This window comes from Electrona antarctica, assembly GCF_951216825.1.
Source record: "Electrona antarctica genome assembly, chromosome: 15".
Lineage (NCBI taxonomy): Eukaryota > Metazoa > Chordata > Actinopteri > Myctophiformes > Myctophidae > Electrona > Electrona antarctica.
In genome coordinates, this window is record NC_136796.1 from 4,303,743 (window position 1) to 4,323,569 (window position 19,827).

At 41.7% G+C, this 19,827-nt stretch overlaps 1 protein-coding gene across 2 annotated transcripts; it reads right to left on the bottom strand.

Moving 5' to 3' along the window:
- Window positions 1-2,102: 2,102 nt before the first annotated feature.
- hgh1 (HGH1 homolog) lies at window positions 2,103-13,176 on the bottom strand. Of its 2 annotated transcripts, XR_013791809.1 has the most exons (11): window positions 13,066-13,176; window positions 11,290-11,418; window positions 9,525-9,663; window positions 8,572-8,709; window positions 7,395-7,552; window positions 6,748-6,848; window positions 6,556-6,654; window positions 4,730-4,821; window positions 3,971-4,093; window positions 2,289-2,582; window positions 2,158-2,231 (listed from the first exon to the last, which is right to left on the bottom strand). XR_013791809.1 is itself a non-coding variant. In XM_079523378.1 (10 exons), the coding sequence occupies exons 2-10, from the start codon at window positions 11,403-11,405 to the stop codon at window positions 2,361-2,363; spliced, it is 1,188 nt and encodes a 395-aa protein (XP_079379504.1). In that variant the 5' UTR covers window positions 11,406-11,418; window positions 13,066-13,176; the 3' UTR covers window positions 2,103-2,360. The 2 variants fall into 2 exon arrangements, 1 of the variants encoding a protein (XP_079379504.1); XM_079523378.1 differs by having other exon boundaries at window positions 2,103-2,582.
- Window positions 13,177-19,827: the final 6,651 nt, after the last annotated feature.

Below are 19,827 nucleotides of genomic sequence, written 5' to 3' on the forward strand. Positions count from 1 at the left end.
AATACATGTTTTTAAAGCAACACAATACGGCCTCATCAAAGTTGGTATGGTTGAATGTGTCCTTATAGTCCGGCAGCCGACAGGCTTCTTTTGTTTAAAGGTATATTCAGTGATTTCGCTTCATTCAAATATCACTTATTTTTGAGTGGTGTAAACCACTCCTACAACTGGCTTTGTTGTGCAGAAAAAATGAGCATGGTTGCTATGTTCACCCTGTTCACCCGGGTGTGATTTCATTACGTCAACTGGCTTTGTTAGTCTGTGCAGAAAAAATGAGCATGGTTGCTATGTTCACCCTGTTCACCCGGGTGTGATTTCATTACGTCAGACATGATTTCATTACGTCAGACAGGCTATCTAAGACCTTACACCACTCAGTTCACACAGGTGTGATTTTTTTTTAATGTTTTGGATAATCCTCCCTACTATAGAGTGTGCTGACCATATAAGGAGTTCCTCCCTGTCCCCAGTGAGCCCCTGGGGTCAAAAAACCCTAGTTTCAGTTTTGGTGGCGGATGGCAAAGCCTTCATCCAATCAGGATGAAAGGGGCCTTCCTCCAATCATGTGTGGGGGCGGGCCTTGGTGCACATGCTGTTGCACTTCCCCCCACTGTAGAGCGTGTGCATGTGCACATTTTGTTACCGGGCGGACTGGATGGTTTTCCAAATCACCCAAATCACTGAATGCTCCTTTAAAGTGGGAAATTTGGTATATAGTCTTTTTTATTGGTCTAAAATATTGTCTATTATACATACATGAATCCACTTACTGACCGGCTGTCAGTATTGAGCAATTGTTTTTGTGACCCTACCATTAACATCCTATGGCAGGCAAAATTCTCAAAAATGTCAAACTCCATTCCAAGCATTAGTTTTGCACAACAAACACTCCTTGGGCTAAAAGCTTTTATGTGTGCAATATGTGGTTTTAGATATTTTAGATTTTAGCAGTGAGCCCAGGGTGCACTGTTCCTCCTTGTGGATAGGGAGAGGGCTGTCTTACTGAGACAACATGTAGTCCAGGAAGTAAGTGAGCCCAGTGTCCATGACATCAGAGACACTGGGCTCACTGCTAAAATCTAAAACCACATATTACACACATAAAAACCCCCAGGAAAGTGTTCTAAATCTTCTAATAGTCATTAACATATATTTTTTTGCAAAAAGGGTGAAGTGTCCCTTTAATGGTAGGGTCACAAGAAACCCCTATAAAACAAATTGCTCAATACCGACAGCCGGTCAGCAAATGGATTCATGAATGTATGTATATAGACAATATTTTAGGCCAATAAAAAAAAGACTATATTATACCCAATTTCCCACTCGTCCACCTCGGCTGCCGGACTATCATCACATTAACCAAATACAGCTCGGGTGGAGTTGGGAGGTTTTGGACTAGTGCTGTGGAGATAGCGTCGTTCTGCCCATCATCGATTAGAAGGACGAAGTCAGGCAAAAATAAATAAATGAAAATTAGTTGTGGAGTTAGGAGGTTTGTTCCGACAGTTTGAGGATCCAATGGAGTTAGGAGGTTTAGTCAGAAGCACCTTTTAATACTTTCCATTGGTTCACTACATTTGTTAAATATAGTGAATATAGCTCCCGACAGCTGATGATATGAAAGCGTGATCATCAATGTTGTTGTTACTATAGTAACAATGAAAGCCACTCCTGAAGCTGCGTTCAGACCTGAATATCTGTCCGGAGGAAACCTCATAACTCCACAATGTTCATTTATCAGGAAATGAAAAATATACGTTTTTTTAAGGAAATGAAAAAAGCCTTATATATTTTTTAAACGATGCAATACTGCCTCATCAAAGTTGGTGTTGTGACTTTAGATCAATTACTTGCATGAGACGGAGAGAGGTGGTGAAGTTAGTTCCTTTAGCAGACAGTTTGAGGGTCCAATGGAGTTAAGAGGTTTTCTCCAATGCGTTTCTTTACTACTTTCCATTGGTTCAATATTTTCGAAACAACACACAGACGTAAAAACCTCAAAAATGTAGTTATGAGGTTTCCTCCGGACAGCAACGATTTATTATATATATATATATATATATATATATATATATATATATATATATATATATATATATATATATATATATATATTCGCTCAGTTCGCCCCGTTTGTCCAAGTCGCGCCGCGCCCATTCGCGCAACTTCTCGTCTTTGCATTGACTTTGTATTTAATCGCGCTCCCTCTAACCATCCAAGTCTGAACGCACCTTAATCAGTCAGACATAAGAGACAACAGTCTTGTACGTGGCCAGGACAACAGACACCTTAATCAGTCAGACATAAGAGACAACAGTCTTGTACGTGGCCAGGACAACAGACATGCACATGTGTCTGTTCTATCCGTCCGTTACAGAGATCTTCTCCTCTTCTTTCCTCCTCTCCTCCTCCTCCTCCTCTGTCCTTCTCTCCTCCTTCTCTTTCCTCATCTCCTCCTCCTCTTTCTTCATCTCCTCCTCCTCCCGGCAGTCTGCCTCCTTCAGTTTCTCCGCCACGTCGTCTGGAATCTTCACCTCCATCAGGTTCTCCATCCCTTCTTCTGGTTCATCTCCTATCAACACCTGGAGGAGGAGAGGAGAGGAGAGGAGAGGAGAGGAGATCAGGAGGAGAATAAGAGATGCATTTTTATATACGATAAATGGTAAAATGGTGCATTTACCTCAGGTCTAAATGAGTTAATAACACCATGCTGCTGACAGCCTAGCCTGGCATGGCCAGACTAATATCACTGTGTAATTAGTCAGGAATCTGTGTGGAACCTGCATTTCCTTTTTTTTGGCTTTATTGATAGTTACAGTGAAGACAGACAGGAAAGAGGGAGGAAGAGACAGGGAGAGACACACATGCAAAGGTCGTCATGAACGAGACTCAAACACGCAAGACGCTGTCAGGCCAGAGCCTGTATGTGGCATGCGCCCGGCCAGCGGGCGCCCCAGAACCTGCATTTCCAAGGGATTTTCACACTGGGCCTGATTGGTGCCCCACAACTTCAGGGACGGCGACATCAAATCACAGCCGAAACCCCGAATTTGTCTAGTTTCCAGGATAGTGACAGCCATAGATATTATAATAAATAGATGCCTCATTTGCCGCTGCAGTTCATTGGAGCAACGTGTATCCCAATGAAGGCGGAAGTGCAGTGCTGAAGGCTTTTTTTTTTTTTTTTAACAAATCTTTATAACAGTCATGACAATATACATTACAATACAATACAAAACAAGACAAACAAACAAACACAAACAACAAAGTTATTAACAATACAACATCAGAGCCAGGGGGATTAGATTACTAACAGAAAACATTAAAGAGTGAACACAAAGCAACAGTTCTCCGCAGCTTTCTTATTTAGAAGTGCTGAAGGCATTTGCTGAAGGCGACTGCGTCGCTGCCCAAGTGACGTCACTCATGCGACTCCTCTATGTCTCTCGCTGTCACTCAAGTGACTACAGGCCAATCACAGCGCGTCTTTTCCGGGACTTATGTTACGCACGCGGAAGCTTGACAAGCTTCCGCCTTGCTTCCGCTAATGCTTCCGCCTTCAATTGGTGACACGCGCCTCAGAGCCGGAAAGGGCGTCTATGTATATATGTCTATGGTGACAGCCCCCATCTATGACGTGAAAGGACATTAAGTTGTGTGGTTCGTTGTGACTGGTCCATCTTTGCGGGACACAGATACAGACCAATCCTGTTCTAGGTGCCAGACTGTTCCAAGAACACATTGTAAAACAATTCACACACACACACACACACACACACACACACACACACACACACACACACACACACACACACACACACACACACACACACACACACACACACACACACACACACACACACACACACACACACACACACACACACACACACACACACACACACACACACACACACACACACACACACACACACACACACACACACACACACACACACACAGTTTGTACCTGGATGAGTTTCTCACAGACGGCTCCGATTCGAGGCTCTTTCTCCCATCGATGGAACTCTCTCATGATTGGATAAACCTTCTTATTCTGCAGTAGTTGACGGCCGGCCTTGGTCGCTGTCAACTGGACACACAATAGGGATAAGGACAATAAGGACCCGGAAGAACGACGAGGTCTTCCGGGTATAGTATAGTATTTTTTTTTCCTTTCACCATGGCCCGTAGCACTTGCCCTAGCCTAGCCCCTTAGATAGCACTTTATCTAGACTTAGATAGTATTTTAAACAGACTTATAGGTTGTTACGTAGACAGCACTAGAATTGCATTTTATGTAGTCATAGCACTTTATAGTACACATGTATAATATATAATATAGTATAGTATGTATAGTTTACATAGATACTCCACTGCTACTTTCTTAGATTACGCATGATTCATGATAACTACTTTTTATATATGTGATGTATGCCATGCTTTTGTTATTGCTTAATGTAAGTCGCTCTGGATTAAGAGCGTCTGCTAAATGCCTAAATTGTAAATTGTACCTCTACGTTACGTCCTACGTCACAATTCATTCATAAATCTAACCTGGGCGCTAAGCGCTTTGTAGATCTGATATATTTGAATAGCCAAAGCCGAAATCTAATGGTTTGTAGGATTCATTTGTGACTAATCTTGGTTAATTTGACTACGACTAATTATGGTTAGTGAGTAATCTACACGTGTATTATAGTGTGTGTGTGTGTGTGTGTGTGTTTACCAGTAATAATGTTTCCAGTATCATCTTTCTGATATCAGGGTCTGGTTCTCTCTTTTTGTCTTCAGACAAATACTGTAGATCTACTGGTAACCCTGCAGACAGACAGACAGACAGACAGACATAAGTCTACACTCTACAGTATATGTTATAATAAAGAAAAGCATGTGCGTGCCTGCCTATGCGCACGCAGCCACGCACGCATGCATTATGACTCTCGCTCTCTGGCCTTGGGCTGAGACCTTCCCCTAAAACACCCCGGACACCGCTCCACACGTCCTAGACTCTTCTCCCTTCCCCTAAAACACCCTGGACAACGCTCCACACGTCCTAGACTCTTCTCCCTTCCCCTAAAATACCCTGGACAACACTCCACACGTCCTCCTAGACTCTCCTCCCTTCTCTAAAACACCCTGGACAACGCTCCACACATCCTAGACTCTTCTCCCTTCTCTAAAACACCCTGGACAACACTCCACATGTCCTAGACTCTTCTCCCTTCCCCTAAAACACCCTGGACAACGCTTAACACGTCCTAGACTCTTCTCCCTTCTCTAAAACACCCTGGACAACGCTCCACACGTCCTAGACTCTTCTCCCTTCTCTAAAACACCCTGGACAACGATCCACACGTCCTAGACTCTTCTCCCTTCTCTAAAACATCCTGGACAACGTTCCACATGTCTTAGACTCTTCTCCCTTCTCTAAAACACCCTGGACAACGCTGCACACGTCCTAGACTCTTCTCCCTTCTCTAAAACACCCTGGACAACACTCCACACATCCTAGACTCTTCTCCCTTCCCCTAAAACACCCTGGACAACGCTCCACACGTCCTAGACTCTTCTCCCTTCTCTAAAACACCCTGGACAACGCTCCACACGTCCTAGACTATTCTCCATTCTCTAAAACACCCTGGACAACGCTCCACACATCCTAGACTCTTCTCCCTTCCCCTAAAACACCCTGGACAACGCTCCACACGTCCTAGACTCTTCTCCCTTCTCTAAAACACCCTGGACAACGATCCACACGTCCTAGACTCTTCTCCCTTCTCTAATACACCCTGAACAGCGCTCCACACGTCCTAGACTCTTCTCCCTTCTCTAAAACACCCTGGACAACGCTCCACACGTCCTAGACTCTTCTCCCTTCTCTAAAACACCCTGGACAACGCTCCACACGTCCTAGACTCTTCTCCATTCTCTAAAACACCCTGGACAACGCTCCACACATCCTAGACTCTTCTCCCTTCCCCTAAAACACCTTGGACAACGCTTAACACGTCCTAGACTCTTCTCCCTTCTCTAAAACACCCTGGACTCCGCTGAATCGTCTATAGCCAGCGCTGAGATGGTATGTAGGAGGTGGTATTTAATGACCGTGGTCATAAAAGCTTCACACACACCAGTGTTGTTTTTGGCAGCAAGTTTTGATTTTAGTTTTAGTCATAGTCTCTTGAATAGTTTATTTACTTTGTCACATTTTTGTCACCTGGAATGTCTAGTCTAGTTTTAGTCGACTAAATCTACAGTTGATTTAGTCGAACAAAATGTATTTTGGCGGGCCTTGATGCCATCGTAACAACAGCCGATCTACAAGCTCACAACGCGTCACGTTGTAAAATGACTTATAGTGGATCTCCTGTCCACTAGACCCTTCCTAACATTTTAGTCTAGTTTTTATTTGTTGATGAAATTGTCAGTATATTTAGTCTTAGTTTTAGTCACCGTAGCTTAGTTTTCATTTAGTTTTCATTTAGTTAGTCGACGAAAATCAACACTCAACAATCAACACTCAACGACACACACGCACGCACGCACACACACCTTCATTCTCTTCGTCTGTCAGTTCTTCAGGGCCGGCCAACGGGAGCAGGAGGAATGGTAGGATGTCCACTGCGTCGCTCAGCAGCCACTCATGGTGGGCTGGACACATAATGACATGATGATAATTATGTAACACATACATAAATACATGATTAAATTTACTTCATACTAGTGTGTGTGTGTGAGTCTCACTGTGGTCAAAGCAGCAGTTGCGCAGAGATCCAACGACTCCTCCTCTTCTTACGGTTGACGTCTCATACTGAGTGTAAGGCAACAACCTCTGAATCACACACCTAACGCACGAGCACACGCATGTACGCACACACACAGACACACAGACACACACACACACACACACACACACACACACACACACACAATGGATGGGATAATTATTACAGCGGTTGTGTAATGCATCATCTTAAAAGTGTATTTGACATTAGCCAGTTATTATTAAACAAGAAAATGACCAGTCATAACTGCCAGGTGCAACAAGCTCTTGTAGCGAGTTGCCGTTTTCGCTCGTTTCCGACGTTCTTTTGTTGGCAACTTCACTCACTGTTTTGTTATGGCTTTCCTGTAGTTCCAGTTAGCTCATAGCATTAGCTGCTACATTGTGGTGTTCAGAGTATGGGATTTTATGCCGTTCAGACTCCCATTGGCTTAGGAGGCAGCCAATGGGACCCTAGGTTGCTAGTAAAGTCGCTAGGAGGCAGCCAATCACGACTAGCTATATGACTTTATAGCGCGTCTGCCAGGTGGAAACCTCATATGTCCGCACGTCGCACGCACACACGCACGCACGCACGCACGCACGCACAGCAGCCCCCGCCCCCTACCTGTCCCTGTCCAATAGGAAGTGTCTGGCTTCAGGAAGTTGTGTGAGATTGGACAGCAGAGGACCCAGGTAGTGCAGAGACGCCATCTTGTTGAAATCTTTAGTGCAGAAGATCTCCACCAGCTTAGGCAATCCCATGGTTGCTTCTTCTTCCAACAGCTGAAAAACAAAACCCCAGTTTAACCAATCCCATCGCCTCTTCTTACATCACCCGTAAACCAACGTGCAGCAGATGACAGTTACTGTGTGAGAAGAAGGAGGTTCTACTAGGGATGCCACCGATTAATCAATGTTTCGAATAATCGTGGCAATCGTCTCCAAAATTGTATTTTTTTATTTTTTCACTCAAAAAGTAACTATGAGGACTGAGAAGGCTGTACAAGATCTCCACAAAGGTTTACTCATCAAAACTTATAAAATAAAATAACTAAAATATATACTAGTTTAGTAGTAGTATGACTAGTTTAGTAGTAGTATGACTAGTTTAGTAGTAGTATGACTAGTTTAGTAGTGTATGATTAGTTTAGTAGTAGTATGACTAGTTTAGTAGTAGTATGACTAGTTTAGTAGTAGTATGACTAGTTTAGTAGTAGTATGACTAGTTTAGTAGTAGTATGACTAGTTTAGTAGTAGTATGACTAGTTTAGTAGTAGTATGACTAGTTTAGTAGTAGTATGACTAGTTTAGTAGTAGTATGACTAGTTTAGTAGTAGTATGACTAGTTTAGTAGTGTATGATTAGTTTAGTAGTAGTATGACTAGTTTAGTAGTAGTATGACTAGTTTAGTAGTAGTATGACTAGTTTAGTAGTGTATGATTAGTTTAGTAGTAGTATGACTAGTTTAGTAGTAGTATGACTAGTTTAGTAGTAGTATGACTAGTTTAGTAGTAGTATGACTAGTTTAGTAGTAGTATGACTAGTTTGGGTCCTGGAGAGACATTACATTCCTCTTCTGGGTCTCTAGCTAAAACGTTTGTGAACCACTGGTCTAATGCATATCAAATTTGGGGTCCTTTAAATTAAAACATGTTGAGGATCACTGACTACGGTCACGTGACATGTCTTGTGGCACAGCGCGCACAGCGAGCGTCATCGTTCACAGAATAAAAAGCATCTTCACGACTCTTCTAGGGCAGATCGCACACAGACCACCAGACCGTACTTTAGATCTCACAGACCTTGAGGACAGATCTACAGGTGTTCTTGTGGCGGCTCAGGTTGGACAGGATGGTGCAGATTTTGTCCGACAGCTGGAAGTTTGGATCCACCAGATTCCTGAACAGCAACGGCAGGATATCACAGCGTTTCACCAAGAGCTGAAGAGAGGACGAGGTGAGGGGAGGGGGAGAGGAGAGGAGGGGGAGAGGAGAGGAGAGGAGGAGAGGGGGAGAGAGGAGCGAGGAAGCGAGCAGAGAGGAGAGGAAAACCTACATTAGTGTGATTTGGTTATACATTAATTATAGTCAGTTAAATTACTTTAATTTAGCTAAACTGTTTAGTTGAATAGTATTATAACTACTATAGAGCGCAGAAGTCCTGACGTCACTCGCTCATCCCCTTGTTCACGGAAGTAATTTCTCTATGGAGAATAACATGGGGTCATCTTGAAATCGTTTCATATAAACATTGTGGTCCAAAAATAAACAAGCTGTCTCTGCGTTATTGCCAGGGAGGTATCTCGGTATCGTTTACGACAGTCAGTCACTCATATTTGATACCATCTGTTTCTAGCAAAAATGTAACTAATTCAGCAGCAGTGCCAGTAACAATAGCGTTTTCTCTCAGTCAGTTGATTCTTCATATCCATATGAGTGTAACGGCCGGGATGACATGTTTATTTTTCAATCACAGTTCTTACAGTATATGAGGCGATCTAAAATACCCCTATGGGGATTACAATGCAAATAAAAAGTACATGAACCCGACGTGGATTCGCTCCCTCTACCGATATTGACGTCAGACCATTAATAGTTTAATAAGTATGTGAACTCAATGAAAGGACCACAATGGAAAGACGCGGTGTATGGGTGCGCGGCCGTGTGTGCTTGTGTGCGTACGTGTGTGTGTGTGTGTGTGCGTGCGTGCATGTGTGTGTGCGTGGGTGTGCGTGTGTGCATGCGTGCGTGCTAACCTCATGCAGTGTCGGGTCAGCTGACAGGTTGATCACAGCGTGGTAACAGTCCTTCGCTATGGCGAAGGACGGGTCAGACATGAGGCTCACCGTGGCAACCACCATGTCAGGTTTAGAACGGAGGAAACGGCATCCGTCCCTACACACACGTGCACGCACACGCACACACACACACACAATCCAGTGTTATGTTCATCGACTAAAACTTGCATGTGTTCAACATTCAAAATTTCGTCGACTACCTATTTTCACTGACGAGAACTAAATATAAAGTAAGCTATGATGACTAAAACTAAGACTAAATATAGTGACAATTTCATCAACAAATAAAAACGAAACAAGAAATTCAAAGTTTGTTTACGCTCGGGTGTTGCACTTTGAAAATAGCAGATCTACAAAGCTCACAATGTGACGCGTTGTGACTCGTGAGCTTGTAGATCGGCTATTTTCAGCATGCAAGCAAGTGGAAAAACCACCATTATGACGCCATCAAGGCCCACCAAAATAAATGTTTGTCATCAAAATCAACTGTAGATTCAGGGGTAATCCAGACGAGGACGATTTCGGTGTTTCTCGGGCAAGTAATTAGTCGATCTGCCCTTTTTGTCACACGGAGACGGCGTTTTGGGGGACTTTAACGGCTAATTTTGAAACTACCTTCCAGAGTGGGAAAGTTTGGAGACGCGACTTTCACGTCTCCGTGTGTACAGCGAATGCCGCCTAATTTGCTGAAACGTTGATGTCATAGTCCCCTCGCCCCCTCCAAACTAACCAGTGTTAATGGTTTATTTCACCATAACCACTTACATATAAGTATCACAGCTATTTTATATTTGCACATAATGTCTATAAATCTCTTATCCAAAAATAGCCGATCTGCAGCCCGCACGCATGCAAACCGTTTCTGAGATTGAGCAGGCATGCACGAGAGAGGAGTTGTGTGAGGAGCTGATCACAGATAGAGGGAAAGTGTTATATTTGGCCTATTATTTATGCTATATATTATTGACCGCGTCTGTGTCAGACGCAGTCACAGTCACAGAGAGAGAGAGAGAGAGAGAGATGCTGCGTGTTAAAAAATAGAAGGGGCGCTCGCTCTCTCTCTCTCTCTCTCTCTCTCTCTCTCTCTCTCACACTTACTTTGTGCTTGCTGCTGTTTTCAGAAGAATTAATCCAAGGTTTGTCATATATTATGGTTTAGTAGGCATACACTTTAGCTGGTCAGTCAGTGTGTGCAGACTCAGAGAGAGAAGCAGCACTGCTCTGCTCATTAAATTGATATGACGCATATGCGCATCTGATCAAGATAATTAGTTATTTGGCAACACCTGTGTGAAATACCAACGCTTTCATATAGCCTTTAGAATAAGCTTTTTCTTTTCTTTGTGGCCATCTACAGGCCAGCCATGTGTACTGCATCTTTATCTTGAAAACGAAGCAGTTTACCGGTCTCGAGTGGACGTCGTACATAATTAACATAACCGCAATGTAGACGCAGTAACGTTTTATATCGTTCGCAAACTTAGGCGGGGAACAGCCCACGACGTCCTCGTGTACCCGGCACATCAGTCTTACGATATTTAGTTGACTAAAACTAAAACATTTCAGTAAATAACAGTATATTCAAAAGACTATGACTAAACTAAATCAAACTAATTTACTGACAAAAGTAACAGTGGCACGCACACATTCAAAAGACTATGACTAAACTAAAACACACACACGTAACAATGGTAGCATTGTAGTAGCAGTACAGCATTAGTACCTGTTTGCTGACAGACCCAGTATGTATTCGGTAGCGTGACCTTTGACATCTGGCCTGGTTTCGGGTTTCAGGAAGAACGTTTCAAGAAGCTCCGCTGATTCTGAATCGCTCAGCATCTTGTCAATCAAACTACGAGATAAACAAACATCAAACTATAAAGGAGGAAGAATACATGCTACAGTAGCTTCACACTTTAGACAAAATAAATAAACAAATTTAAAAACAAGAACACACAAGACATGAGCACTCCTTAAAATGATCAATACAGTGAATCTAACTTATATATTGTGGTGGTAAATATTCTGAACAACTTAATGTTTTAAACCCTCAATGCCAAGGGTTCCCAAACTTTGTCGGCCACGTCGAACTCTCAACATTATCATATTTGAACTGGGGGACCTCCCACCAGGACAAGCACTTGGAAATTGTAGGCATTACATTTAGTTTGACTCTGTTCCACAGATAAATGTTGTGAAAGTAGCCAAACTACAAGCTCACAACGACTCACACTGCGAGGCGTTGTGAGCTTGTAAGCTATTTTTTGCTATGCATATTTGCTATTTTCACAATGTTTGCCTATTGCATGCGCAACATTTGACAATGTGGTATTAAAAAAGGGTCTTAAAAGTCCTTAAATTGTCACTTTAGAAATGGGCAGATACCCTGTATGTATACAATTATACTGTATGTTGGTTTGTTTACCGTTGAGTGAGAAAACAATGTTGCACATTAAGCTAATCATCTCGGGGACGCTGTCAGATGCTTATTATTATTTTCCTCAAAGAATGACAGGCCGTTAATTTCTTTAAGAAGACTATTGAATAACAACTAAATAATACTAAACAAAATTGACATTGCTAGTAGTTAGTAGTGACTTGTAGGGTCAACCATGATCATTACAACATGCAAACACATTTGTGTTTGCATGGACAAACACATCTTTCATAGACTTTGCAAAGAGGCCTGCAGCCACTCATATAACCTTATACCTAATCCTTATCATAGGACTGCATTTTATAACTATACGGTAATATAAGGCAACACCAGGAGGGACAACATTATGTCCAACAACAATACACACTTACAATTAAGCGCCATTATGTCTCTCATTAAATCAGATTTGGCATCAATGCAAACATAACAATTGCATCATTGATGGAATAACCCCCTTGTGATTGAGAGTTTGTGATGAAGCAGCAAGCCATCTCGTGTTCAACAGGGGTCCGCAAAATGTCAAAACATATTTAACAGACGAGAATTCAAAACAACAACCAACCCACCAGACACAAAAACATAACAGACAACAGTAGACAGAGAGAGCACGTTATATGATGAATCATTGCGTCATATATTAGCCCCATATGTGCCCTCTCCCTACGCTCATTCTGTAGTCTCGGAGCTACAGAATGAGCGTAGGGAGAGGGCACATATGGGGCTACGTCATATATCTGTTATAATGATTATAGTCTAAACATGAACAGATCTCAACAAGGAGACGACAGCACACACAGTTTCAAACAATTGGAAGTACGTTATTGACCGAATGTGAGAATTGCTCCAGTCAGAAATTATAAGGAGCTTTAAACCTAAAGGATTGTTGGGAAAAAGTTATAAACATATAGCCTGTATACTGTCAGTGTATTTGTAAAACAAAAACGATACGAAACTAATTAATTCTACGAGTCTCGAGCTGCGTCTCCACTCATACTAACGCCATAGTTAACTCATTATTCAAGCTTTTAGTAGAATACAATATGTTATTATAACAACATTTACCAGTGTCTTCTCTTCACAACCCCAACAGCCACATGTTACACACACTGCACGCTTCCGTGTTGTGATGCCAGAGGCTCCGCCTAGCCGAGCTACGTCACTTCCTGGAAGGCGATCAACCAGTGGTCCGGGGACCACCGGTGGTCCTTGAGGGGGTTCCAGGTGGTCCCCAGCTAAATGATGGAGAGTTGGTAACCAAATGGACCCTTATTAGATCTTTACCTCTTGAGAGTGTAAAATAAAACCAAATGGACCCTTATTAGATCTTTACCTCTTGAGAGTGTAAAATGAAACCAAATGGACCCTTACGAGTCCATTTGGTTTCATTTTACACTCTCAAGAGTTAGATTATTCTTAAACATCTGGTTCCAATTTCCAATACTACTTCTTAGAAAGCTTTAGTTACTAGTTACTTTGTAGATTTTGATTATTATAAAGCAATACATTAACCACTTCAGCCACTATATACACTTTGGCCATTTGAAAATAGCCAATCTACAATGAGCTTGTAAAGAACCGCTATTTTCAAAAGATTAATATACATTTGAAAACGGGGCATTCTGTACTTTTTGATCCCAATACTTTTGTACTTTTACTCAAGTACATTTTGAATTCCAGACGTATCCCAGAGTATTTCTATATTGCAGTTAAAGGACCACTTCACCACTTTTCAACCCATCTTCATATAATAGGTCCTCACTAATAATCATGATAAAATACCACCATTCTTTTCTACTCAGTCTGTGTCTCATAGGAGGGCTGTGGGCAGTTCGGAAACCCATCCACCAGTGACATCATCGTTAGGCATATTCTTTTTTAAACAAGATGTTTTTTACTAAAATGTTTAGATTTTTATCATCATGAGAACGATGGCTTCCTTTTTCGCATTGCAACTTTTCAGGACTAGAAAGCCTGCAGTTTCTATTAGCTTGGATTCCCCATTGATGATGTCACTGGTGGACGGGTTTGTAAACTGCCCACAACCCTCCAATGAGACACAGACTGAGTAGAAAAAAAATTGTGCCATTTTATCATGATTATTAGTGAGGACCTATTATATGAAGATAGATTGAAAAGTGGTGAAGTGGTCCTTTAAGTATCGGTGCTTTTACCTAAAGTACAAAATGTGAGTACTTTCCCACCACTGGTTTTCAGATGGGGGGGGGGGGGGGGTAACCTGACTCCGCCAGATGGGGCAGCAGGGGGGGGGGGGGGGGTCTGCGGACAATTATACATAAACTCTCTCAGTGCCACAGGACGACTAATGACGCCTCCCCCTTATGTCCTATAGTGCCATGGGCGCCTTTTAAAAAAAAAGAAAATAATATTTTATTTATTTTTTTCATATTTTGAAAATTGCTCTAATCCGGTGTGCAGGTGATGACATGCACATGACATGCACAATATAATTTAATTTTCTTTCTTTTATTTATAATGGGCTTCGGTGGCAACGAGGGCCAAAACTGGTGTTCACCAGGTGTCACTGGATTTAATGTGGGACTCCAAAACTAGGAGAACCTGCTATCAGCTGATCTCAGCATGAACTACCATTGATGTCACCATGTTCCAAAAAGACAGATGTGACATTTTATAAGATATAGGCTACATTAACCCCAATAATCAGGCTGCTGATCCAGTCTAGATCTAGACTCTAGAGCGGATACGGAAGCCATGCAGGCTGCTGATCCAGTCTAGATCTAGACTCTAGAGCGGATACAGAAACCATGCAGGCTGCTGATCCAGTCTAGATCTAGACTCTAGAGCGGATACAGAAACGATGCAGGCTGCTGATCCAGTCTAGATCTAGACTCTAGAGCGGATACGGAAGCCATGCAGGCTGCTGATCCAGTCTAGATCTAGACTCTAGAGCGGATACAGAAACCATGCAGGCTGCTGATCCAGTCTAGATCTAGACTCTAGAGCGGATACAGAAACGATGCAGGCTGCTGATCCAGTCTAGATCTAGACTCTAGAGCGGATACGGAAGCCATGCAGGCTGCTGATCCAGTCTAGATCTAGACTCTAGAGCGGATACAGAAACGATGCAGGCTGCTGATCCAGTCTAGATCTAGACTCTAGAGCGGATACAGAAACGATGCAGGCTGCTGATCCAGTCTAGATCTAGGGCTCCATCTTGCACCCAGGGCCGGCCCTAAGCAATTTGGCGCCCTAGGCCGGATTTTTCGGAAGCGGAAGGGCAGGCCTTAAACCGTCTGGAACAAACTGGGCGACAAATGATGAAATTACTGCAGATGAGGGGAAAAAGGTAAAGTAATAACTTTACTGACAAATCCTTGTGTATTTCTGAAAGTCTGCTGGAGCAGCCATTCCCAAATGTGGTACTTTGACAGACAAACATTGACAAATATGTCAGAAGAAATGACACATATAGAGCCTACAGACTACCAAGATAATATAACCTGTTTGGTGAGGTTAGACTATAATCACCCACACAGTCAGCTGCTCAACCCTAGCTAGGTATGTTCCACAAATAAATACATAAATCACATGTGTATGTTTTATTGTGCCTGTGTGCCAATCACTTAAGTTACATTGAAGAGTTCTCTTTGACACATTTGCTACCTTTCATGATCTGAATTCACGAGATGAATGAGTATACTAAGGCACCAATACTTGTATCAGATGTTAGGTATACTGTATGTAAGGTTTGGGACAGTTAGAGACAGATTTTGCGTTACCGAGAGAGATACACAAAGACTATTGTTGCCAAAATGAATATAACTACATTTTCAAGCAAAAACAGCAACACAAGATTATTTTTTTCTCACTTTTATATACATTTCTGGCTTGTGACAAAAAAAACTGCAGGATTTTGTGGTGAGAACTTTAAATCCAAAGTCCAGAAGGGTATATATATTTTTTTCATTTAAAAGTAGTGCCCAGACATGGGAACGATATTCATTTTCTAGGAACCACACAGCCTATAGTGATAGGAAATGTTTAATGGTGGCATGTAATTAAAACATTTCCTTTATAGGTCTAATTTTGATCTTTAATAAAAAAATGAATACATTTTAAAATAAATGAATACATTCACTTCAGGTCTAATTTAATCTCTTTTTCCGTTAATGATTAAACTGTAAAGTGGCAATACAAAAGTAATGGTGGCTTTTTTGTTGTTGCTATTTTAAAGGTGTGGGGGTGTGGAGGACCGGGGGGTGGGGGGGGGTTATACAATGTATCAAAACATATCAAAGGAACAGCTGGATTGTAAAATGTATCAAAACATATCAAAGGAACAGCTGGATTGTAAAATGTATCAAAACATATCAAAGGAACAGCTGGATTGTAAAATGTATCAAAACATATCAAAGGAACAGCTGGATTGTAAAATGTATCAAAACATATCAAAGGAACAGCTGGATTGTAAAATGTATCAAAACATATCAAAGGAACAGCTGGATTGTAAAATGTATCAAAACATATCAAAGGAACAGCTGGATTGTAAAATGTATCAGCATCATCTAAAAAGTAAAGAAACGTCAGAAATAAACAGCAGAGTCTCTGGAATAATATAGTCTTATCAAAATATAATATAAAAATAATATAGTCTTATACGTCGTCATATGTATTAAGATAATACATATGAGGACATTCTATTCTTAGTTCCAGAAAAACCCGAGGTGGAGTAGATGGTGGAATAGGACAGTGGTTCTCAAACTGTGGACCTGGAGCCAAATGAAAAACCCGAGGTGGAGTAGATGGTGGAATAGGACAGTGGTTCTCAAACTGTGGACCTGGAGCCAAATGAAAAACCCGAGGTGGAGTAGATGGTGGAATAGGACAGTGGTTCTCAAACTGTGGACCTGGAGCCAAATGAAAAACCCGAGGTGGAGTAGATGGTGGAATAGGACAGTGCAATCAGAACTGCAGCATCACTCCCGATCTTCCGCCGTAGTCTGAAAACCCACCTTTTCAGACTCCATCATGGCCCATGGCACTTACCCTACCCCCCTTAGACAGCACTTCTTAGACTTATATAGCATTTGAAACAGACTTATAGCATGTCATGTAGACAGCACAATAAGTGCATTGTATGTAGTCATAGCACTTCATAGTATATATGTACAGCATAGTATAGCATATATGTGTAGTTTATATGTATAGTGTCATTATATAGATATGTTCTAGTTATAGTTTATATGTATAGTGTCATTATATAGATATGTTCTAGTCACGTTCTTAGCTTACGCATGTTTCGCGATAAATGCATTTTTACATATGTGATGTATTCCCATGCTTTTTGTTCTTGCCTATTGTAAGTCGCTCTGGATTAAGAGCGTCTGCTAAATGCCTAAATTGTAAATTGTGTAAATTGTGGTTCTCAAACTGTGGACCTGGAGCCAAATGAAAAACCCGAGGTGGAGTAGATGGTGGAATAGGACAGTGGTTCTCAAACTGTGGACCTGGAGCCAAATGAAAAACCCGAGGTGGAGTAGATGGTGGAATAGGACAGTGGTTCTCAAACTGTGGACCTGGAGCCAAATGAAAAACCCGAGGTGGAGTAGATGGTGGAATAGGACAGTGGTTCTCAAACTGTGGACCTGGAGCCAAATGAAAAACCCGAGGTGGAGTAGATGGTGGAATAGGACAGTGGTTCTCAAACTGTGGACCTGGAGCTAAATGATTTTAGGAGGATGATATGCTTAACCCATTTAGGCCTGACCTCGAAATTTAAAAAAAAAATCTTCTAAATCCTCCAGTTTTCTGAAATAAATATTTTCACGATTTTTCAAAAATAGCAGACCTACAAGCTCATAGCTCGCCACTCGGTGGCGTGCTATGAGCTTGTAGATCTGCTATTTTTCAATAGCTAAATTATAACATAATGTTTAAAACACCAATGTTTTCTCACTGAACAGAACACAAACCAACATACAGTATAAGTGGTATTAAAGGACATTTCTAAAGTGACAATTTAAGGCCCTTTAAGATCTTTTTAATACATCTAAAATGAGAATAAACCATTACTGCTTCAAAGGTAATCATCAAAATATACAATAAAACAATGGTCAAATGGCCAAATTGTAAAATATTGCCAGAGAAAGAGGCACAAATTGTGCAAATTATAGCCTGCACTCTACAAGCTCACAACGCCTTGTGATCTCCCAATGAAAATACAATCTAAATGACGTATATACCTTGAGGTCTTACCTTGAGACCTCTGCACCGGAATAGGCATATCAAGGCACATTAACACAATCAGCAGCACTGGGATTTCTTTCAAAATAGAAGCTCGAGGTGCCGGGCAGATATGGCAGCTTTTACTCTGAAAGCCGGGGGCTTCCGTTCCGTACAAAAAACGGGAGTCATAATGTTGCTTTCTTACCTTCCGATCATTACGATAAAGTCTCTCTAGAAGCGTTAATATTCCGGGCGAGAGGCATGTTGAAGTCAGAAATGAAGACAGAAGTATAGCCATCTGGTCAAAACCACGGAGAGCTCCCTAGATTACGCACGGCGAGCCTTTATTTCTGAGCCGTAAACAGGGAAGTGAATGGAAGCTCATGCGCGAAAAGCAAGGAATACATTGCAGAAAGATAGGCCAACCCAAAAACTAAAGAAAAAAAAAATCAGAATATATTTTTTCCGTTTGATATCAATGAAAAAGCGCTATAGGACGTGTGTACACATCGTCGCAATCCGTCGGTTGGATTAGCTATGACGTTTCCACACATCGTACGGACGGAATGTGTTAACAACCGATGCAATACAACCACGTTCGTACTCTATAGCGGGGGTGCGGTGCTCGTTCAGGACTCAAGCCCAGCGTTCATGAATACAATTCTTGCTTGTTTTGTTTTACTCTTTTGTTTTGTTTTTGTTTTTTGTTTTTTTTGTTTTGTTTTGTTTAGATGTGTATGCGCCAATCAATAAAGTAAACTAAACTTTGAAGTGAAAAGGGGTCAGGTATTTATAAGAATTTATTCTTCTTCCTGCTCCTTTTCGTCATAGGTGTATCAGATACTGTATGAAAGACACATTAATTATGAAAGATATTAATTGTTATCTATTATGATTTGTACTGTATTGTGTTACACTATGTGCGAAATAAAATGAAAATGAAATGAAAAATGAAATGTGAAGAGGACTCAAATAGGCCACACCCATCACATTTCCAACCCGGATAAGGGGTGAAAAGGGACTAAGCGCTGGGTGAGCAACTCCATGCAAGTGGATGGGAGGGGATTTCCGGTGGGGTTATATATATATTACCATATTGTGCCAAATTTAAGATGACTCTGATTGTAAGACGACCCCCATTTTTTCAAGACTCATTTGTGGAAAAAGAACATTGAAGACCAAATAGTCTAGTCCCCGATTATAATACGACCCCGTTATTTAGGATATTTCCATTGGAGAAAAAAAACTGTCTTATTCAGCACAATAGGGTATTTGTGTCTACCCTGAGACTGGGAGGTCGGGGTTCGATCCCCAAAAATAATAATAAAGGACCCACCCAATGTCTCGCTGCTTGGCACTCAGCATCAAGGGTTGGAATGGGGACATACTAGGGTCATGTCCATGTCCACTTGTACATGAAGCTGCATCCTGCTGCATGAACAGGAGATAGGCTCCCCGGCAAAGCTCATTTTATGAATGCATTGCAATAAAAGTATATACATTTATATAGATTAAAAAGGGCACTTTGAGTAATTTAGTCCTGATTCTTACACCGGTGGAATGGAACATGACTCTCAATGGCTTGTGGACTAGGCAGCACTGGTGCTGATATCTTCTACT

Bases quoted from the DNA above. Each gene is read 5' to 3' on its own strand.
- hgh1 (XM_079523378.1), bottom strand. From the start codon at position 11,405: ATGCTGAGCGATTCAGAATCAGCGGAGCTTCTTGAAACGTTCTTCCTG. The intron at 7,553-8,571 runs GTCTGTGAGATC...TTTGTTTTTCAG, and splicing joins CCTGTAGATCTGTCCTCAAG to CTGTTGGAAGAAGAAGCAAC. The intron at 2,583-3,970 runs GTACAAACTGTG...CTCCTCCTCCAG, and splicing joins TCTGTGAGAAACTCATCCAG to GTGTTGATAGGAGATGAACC.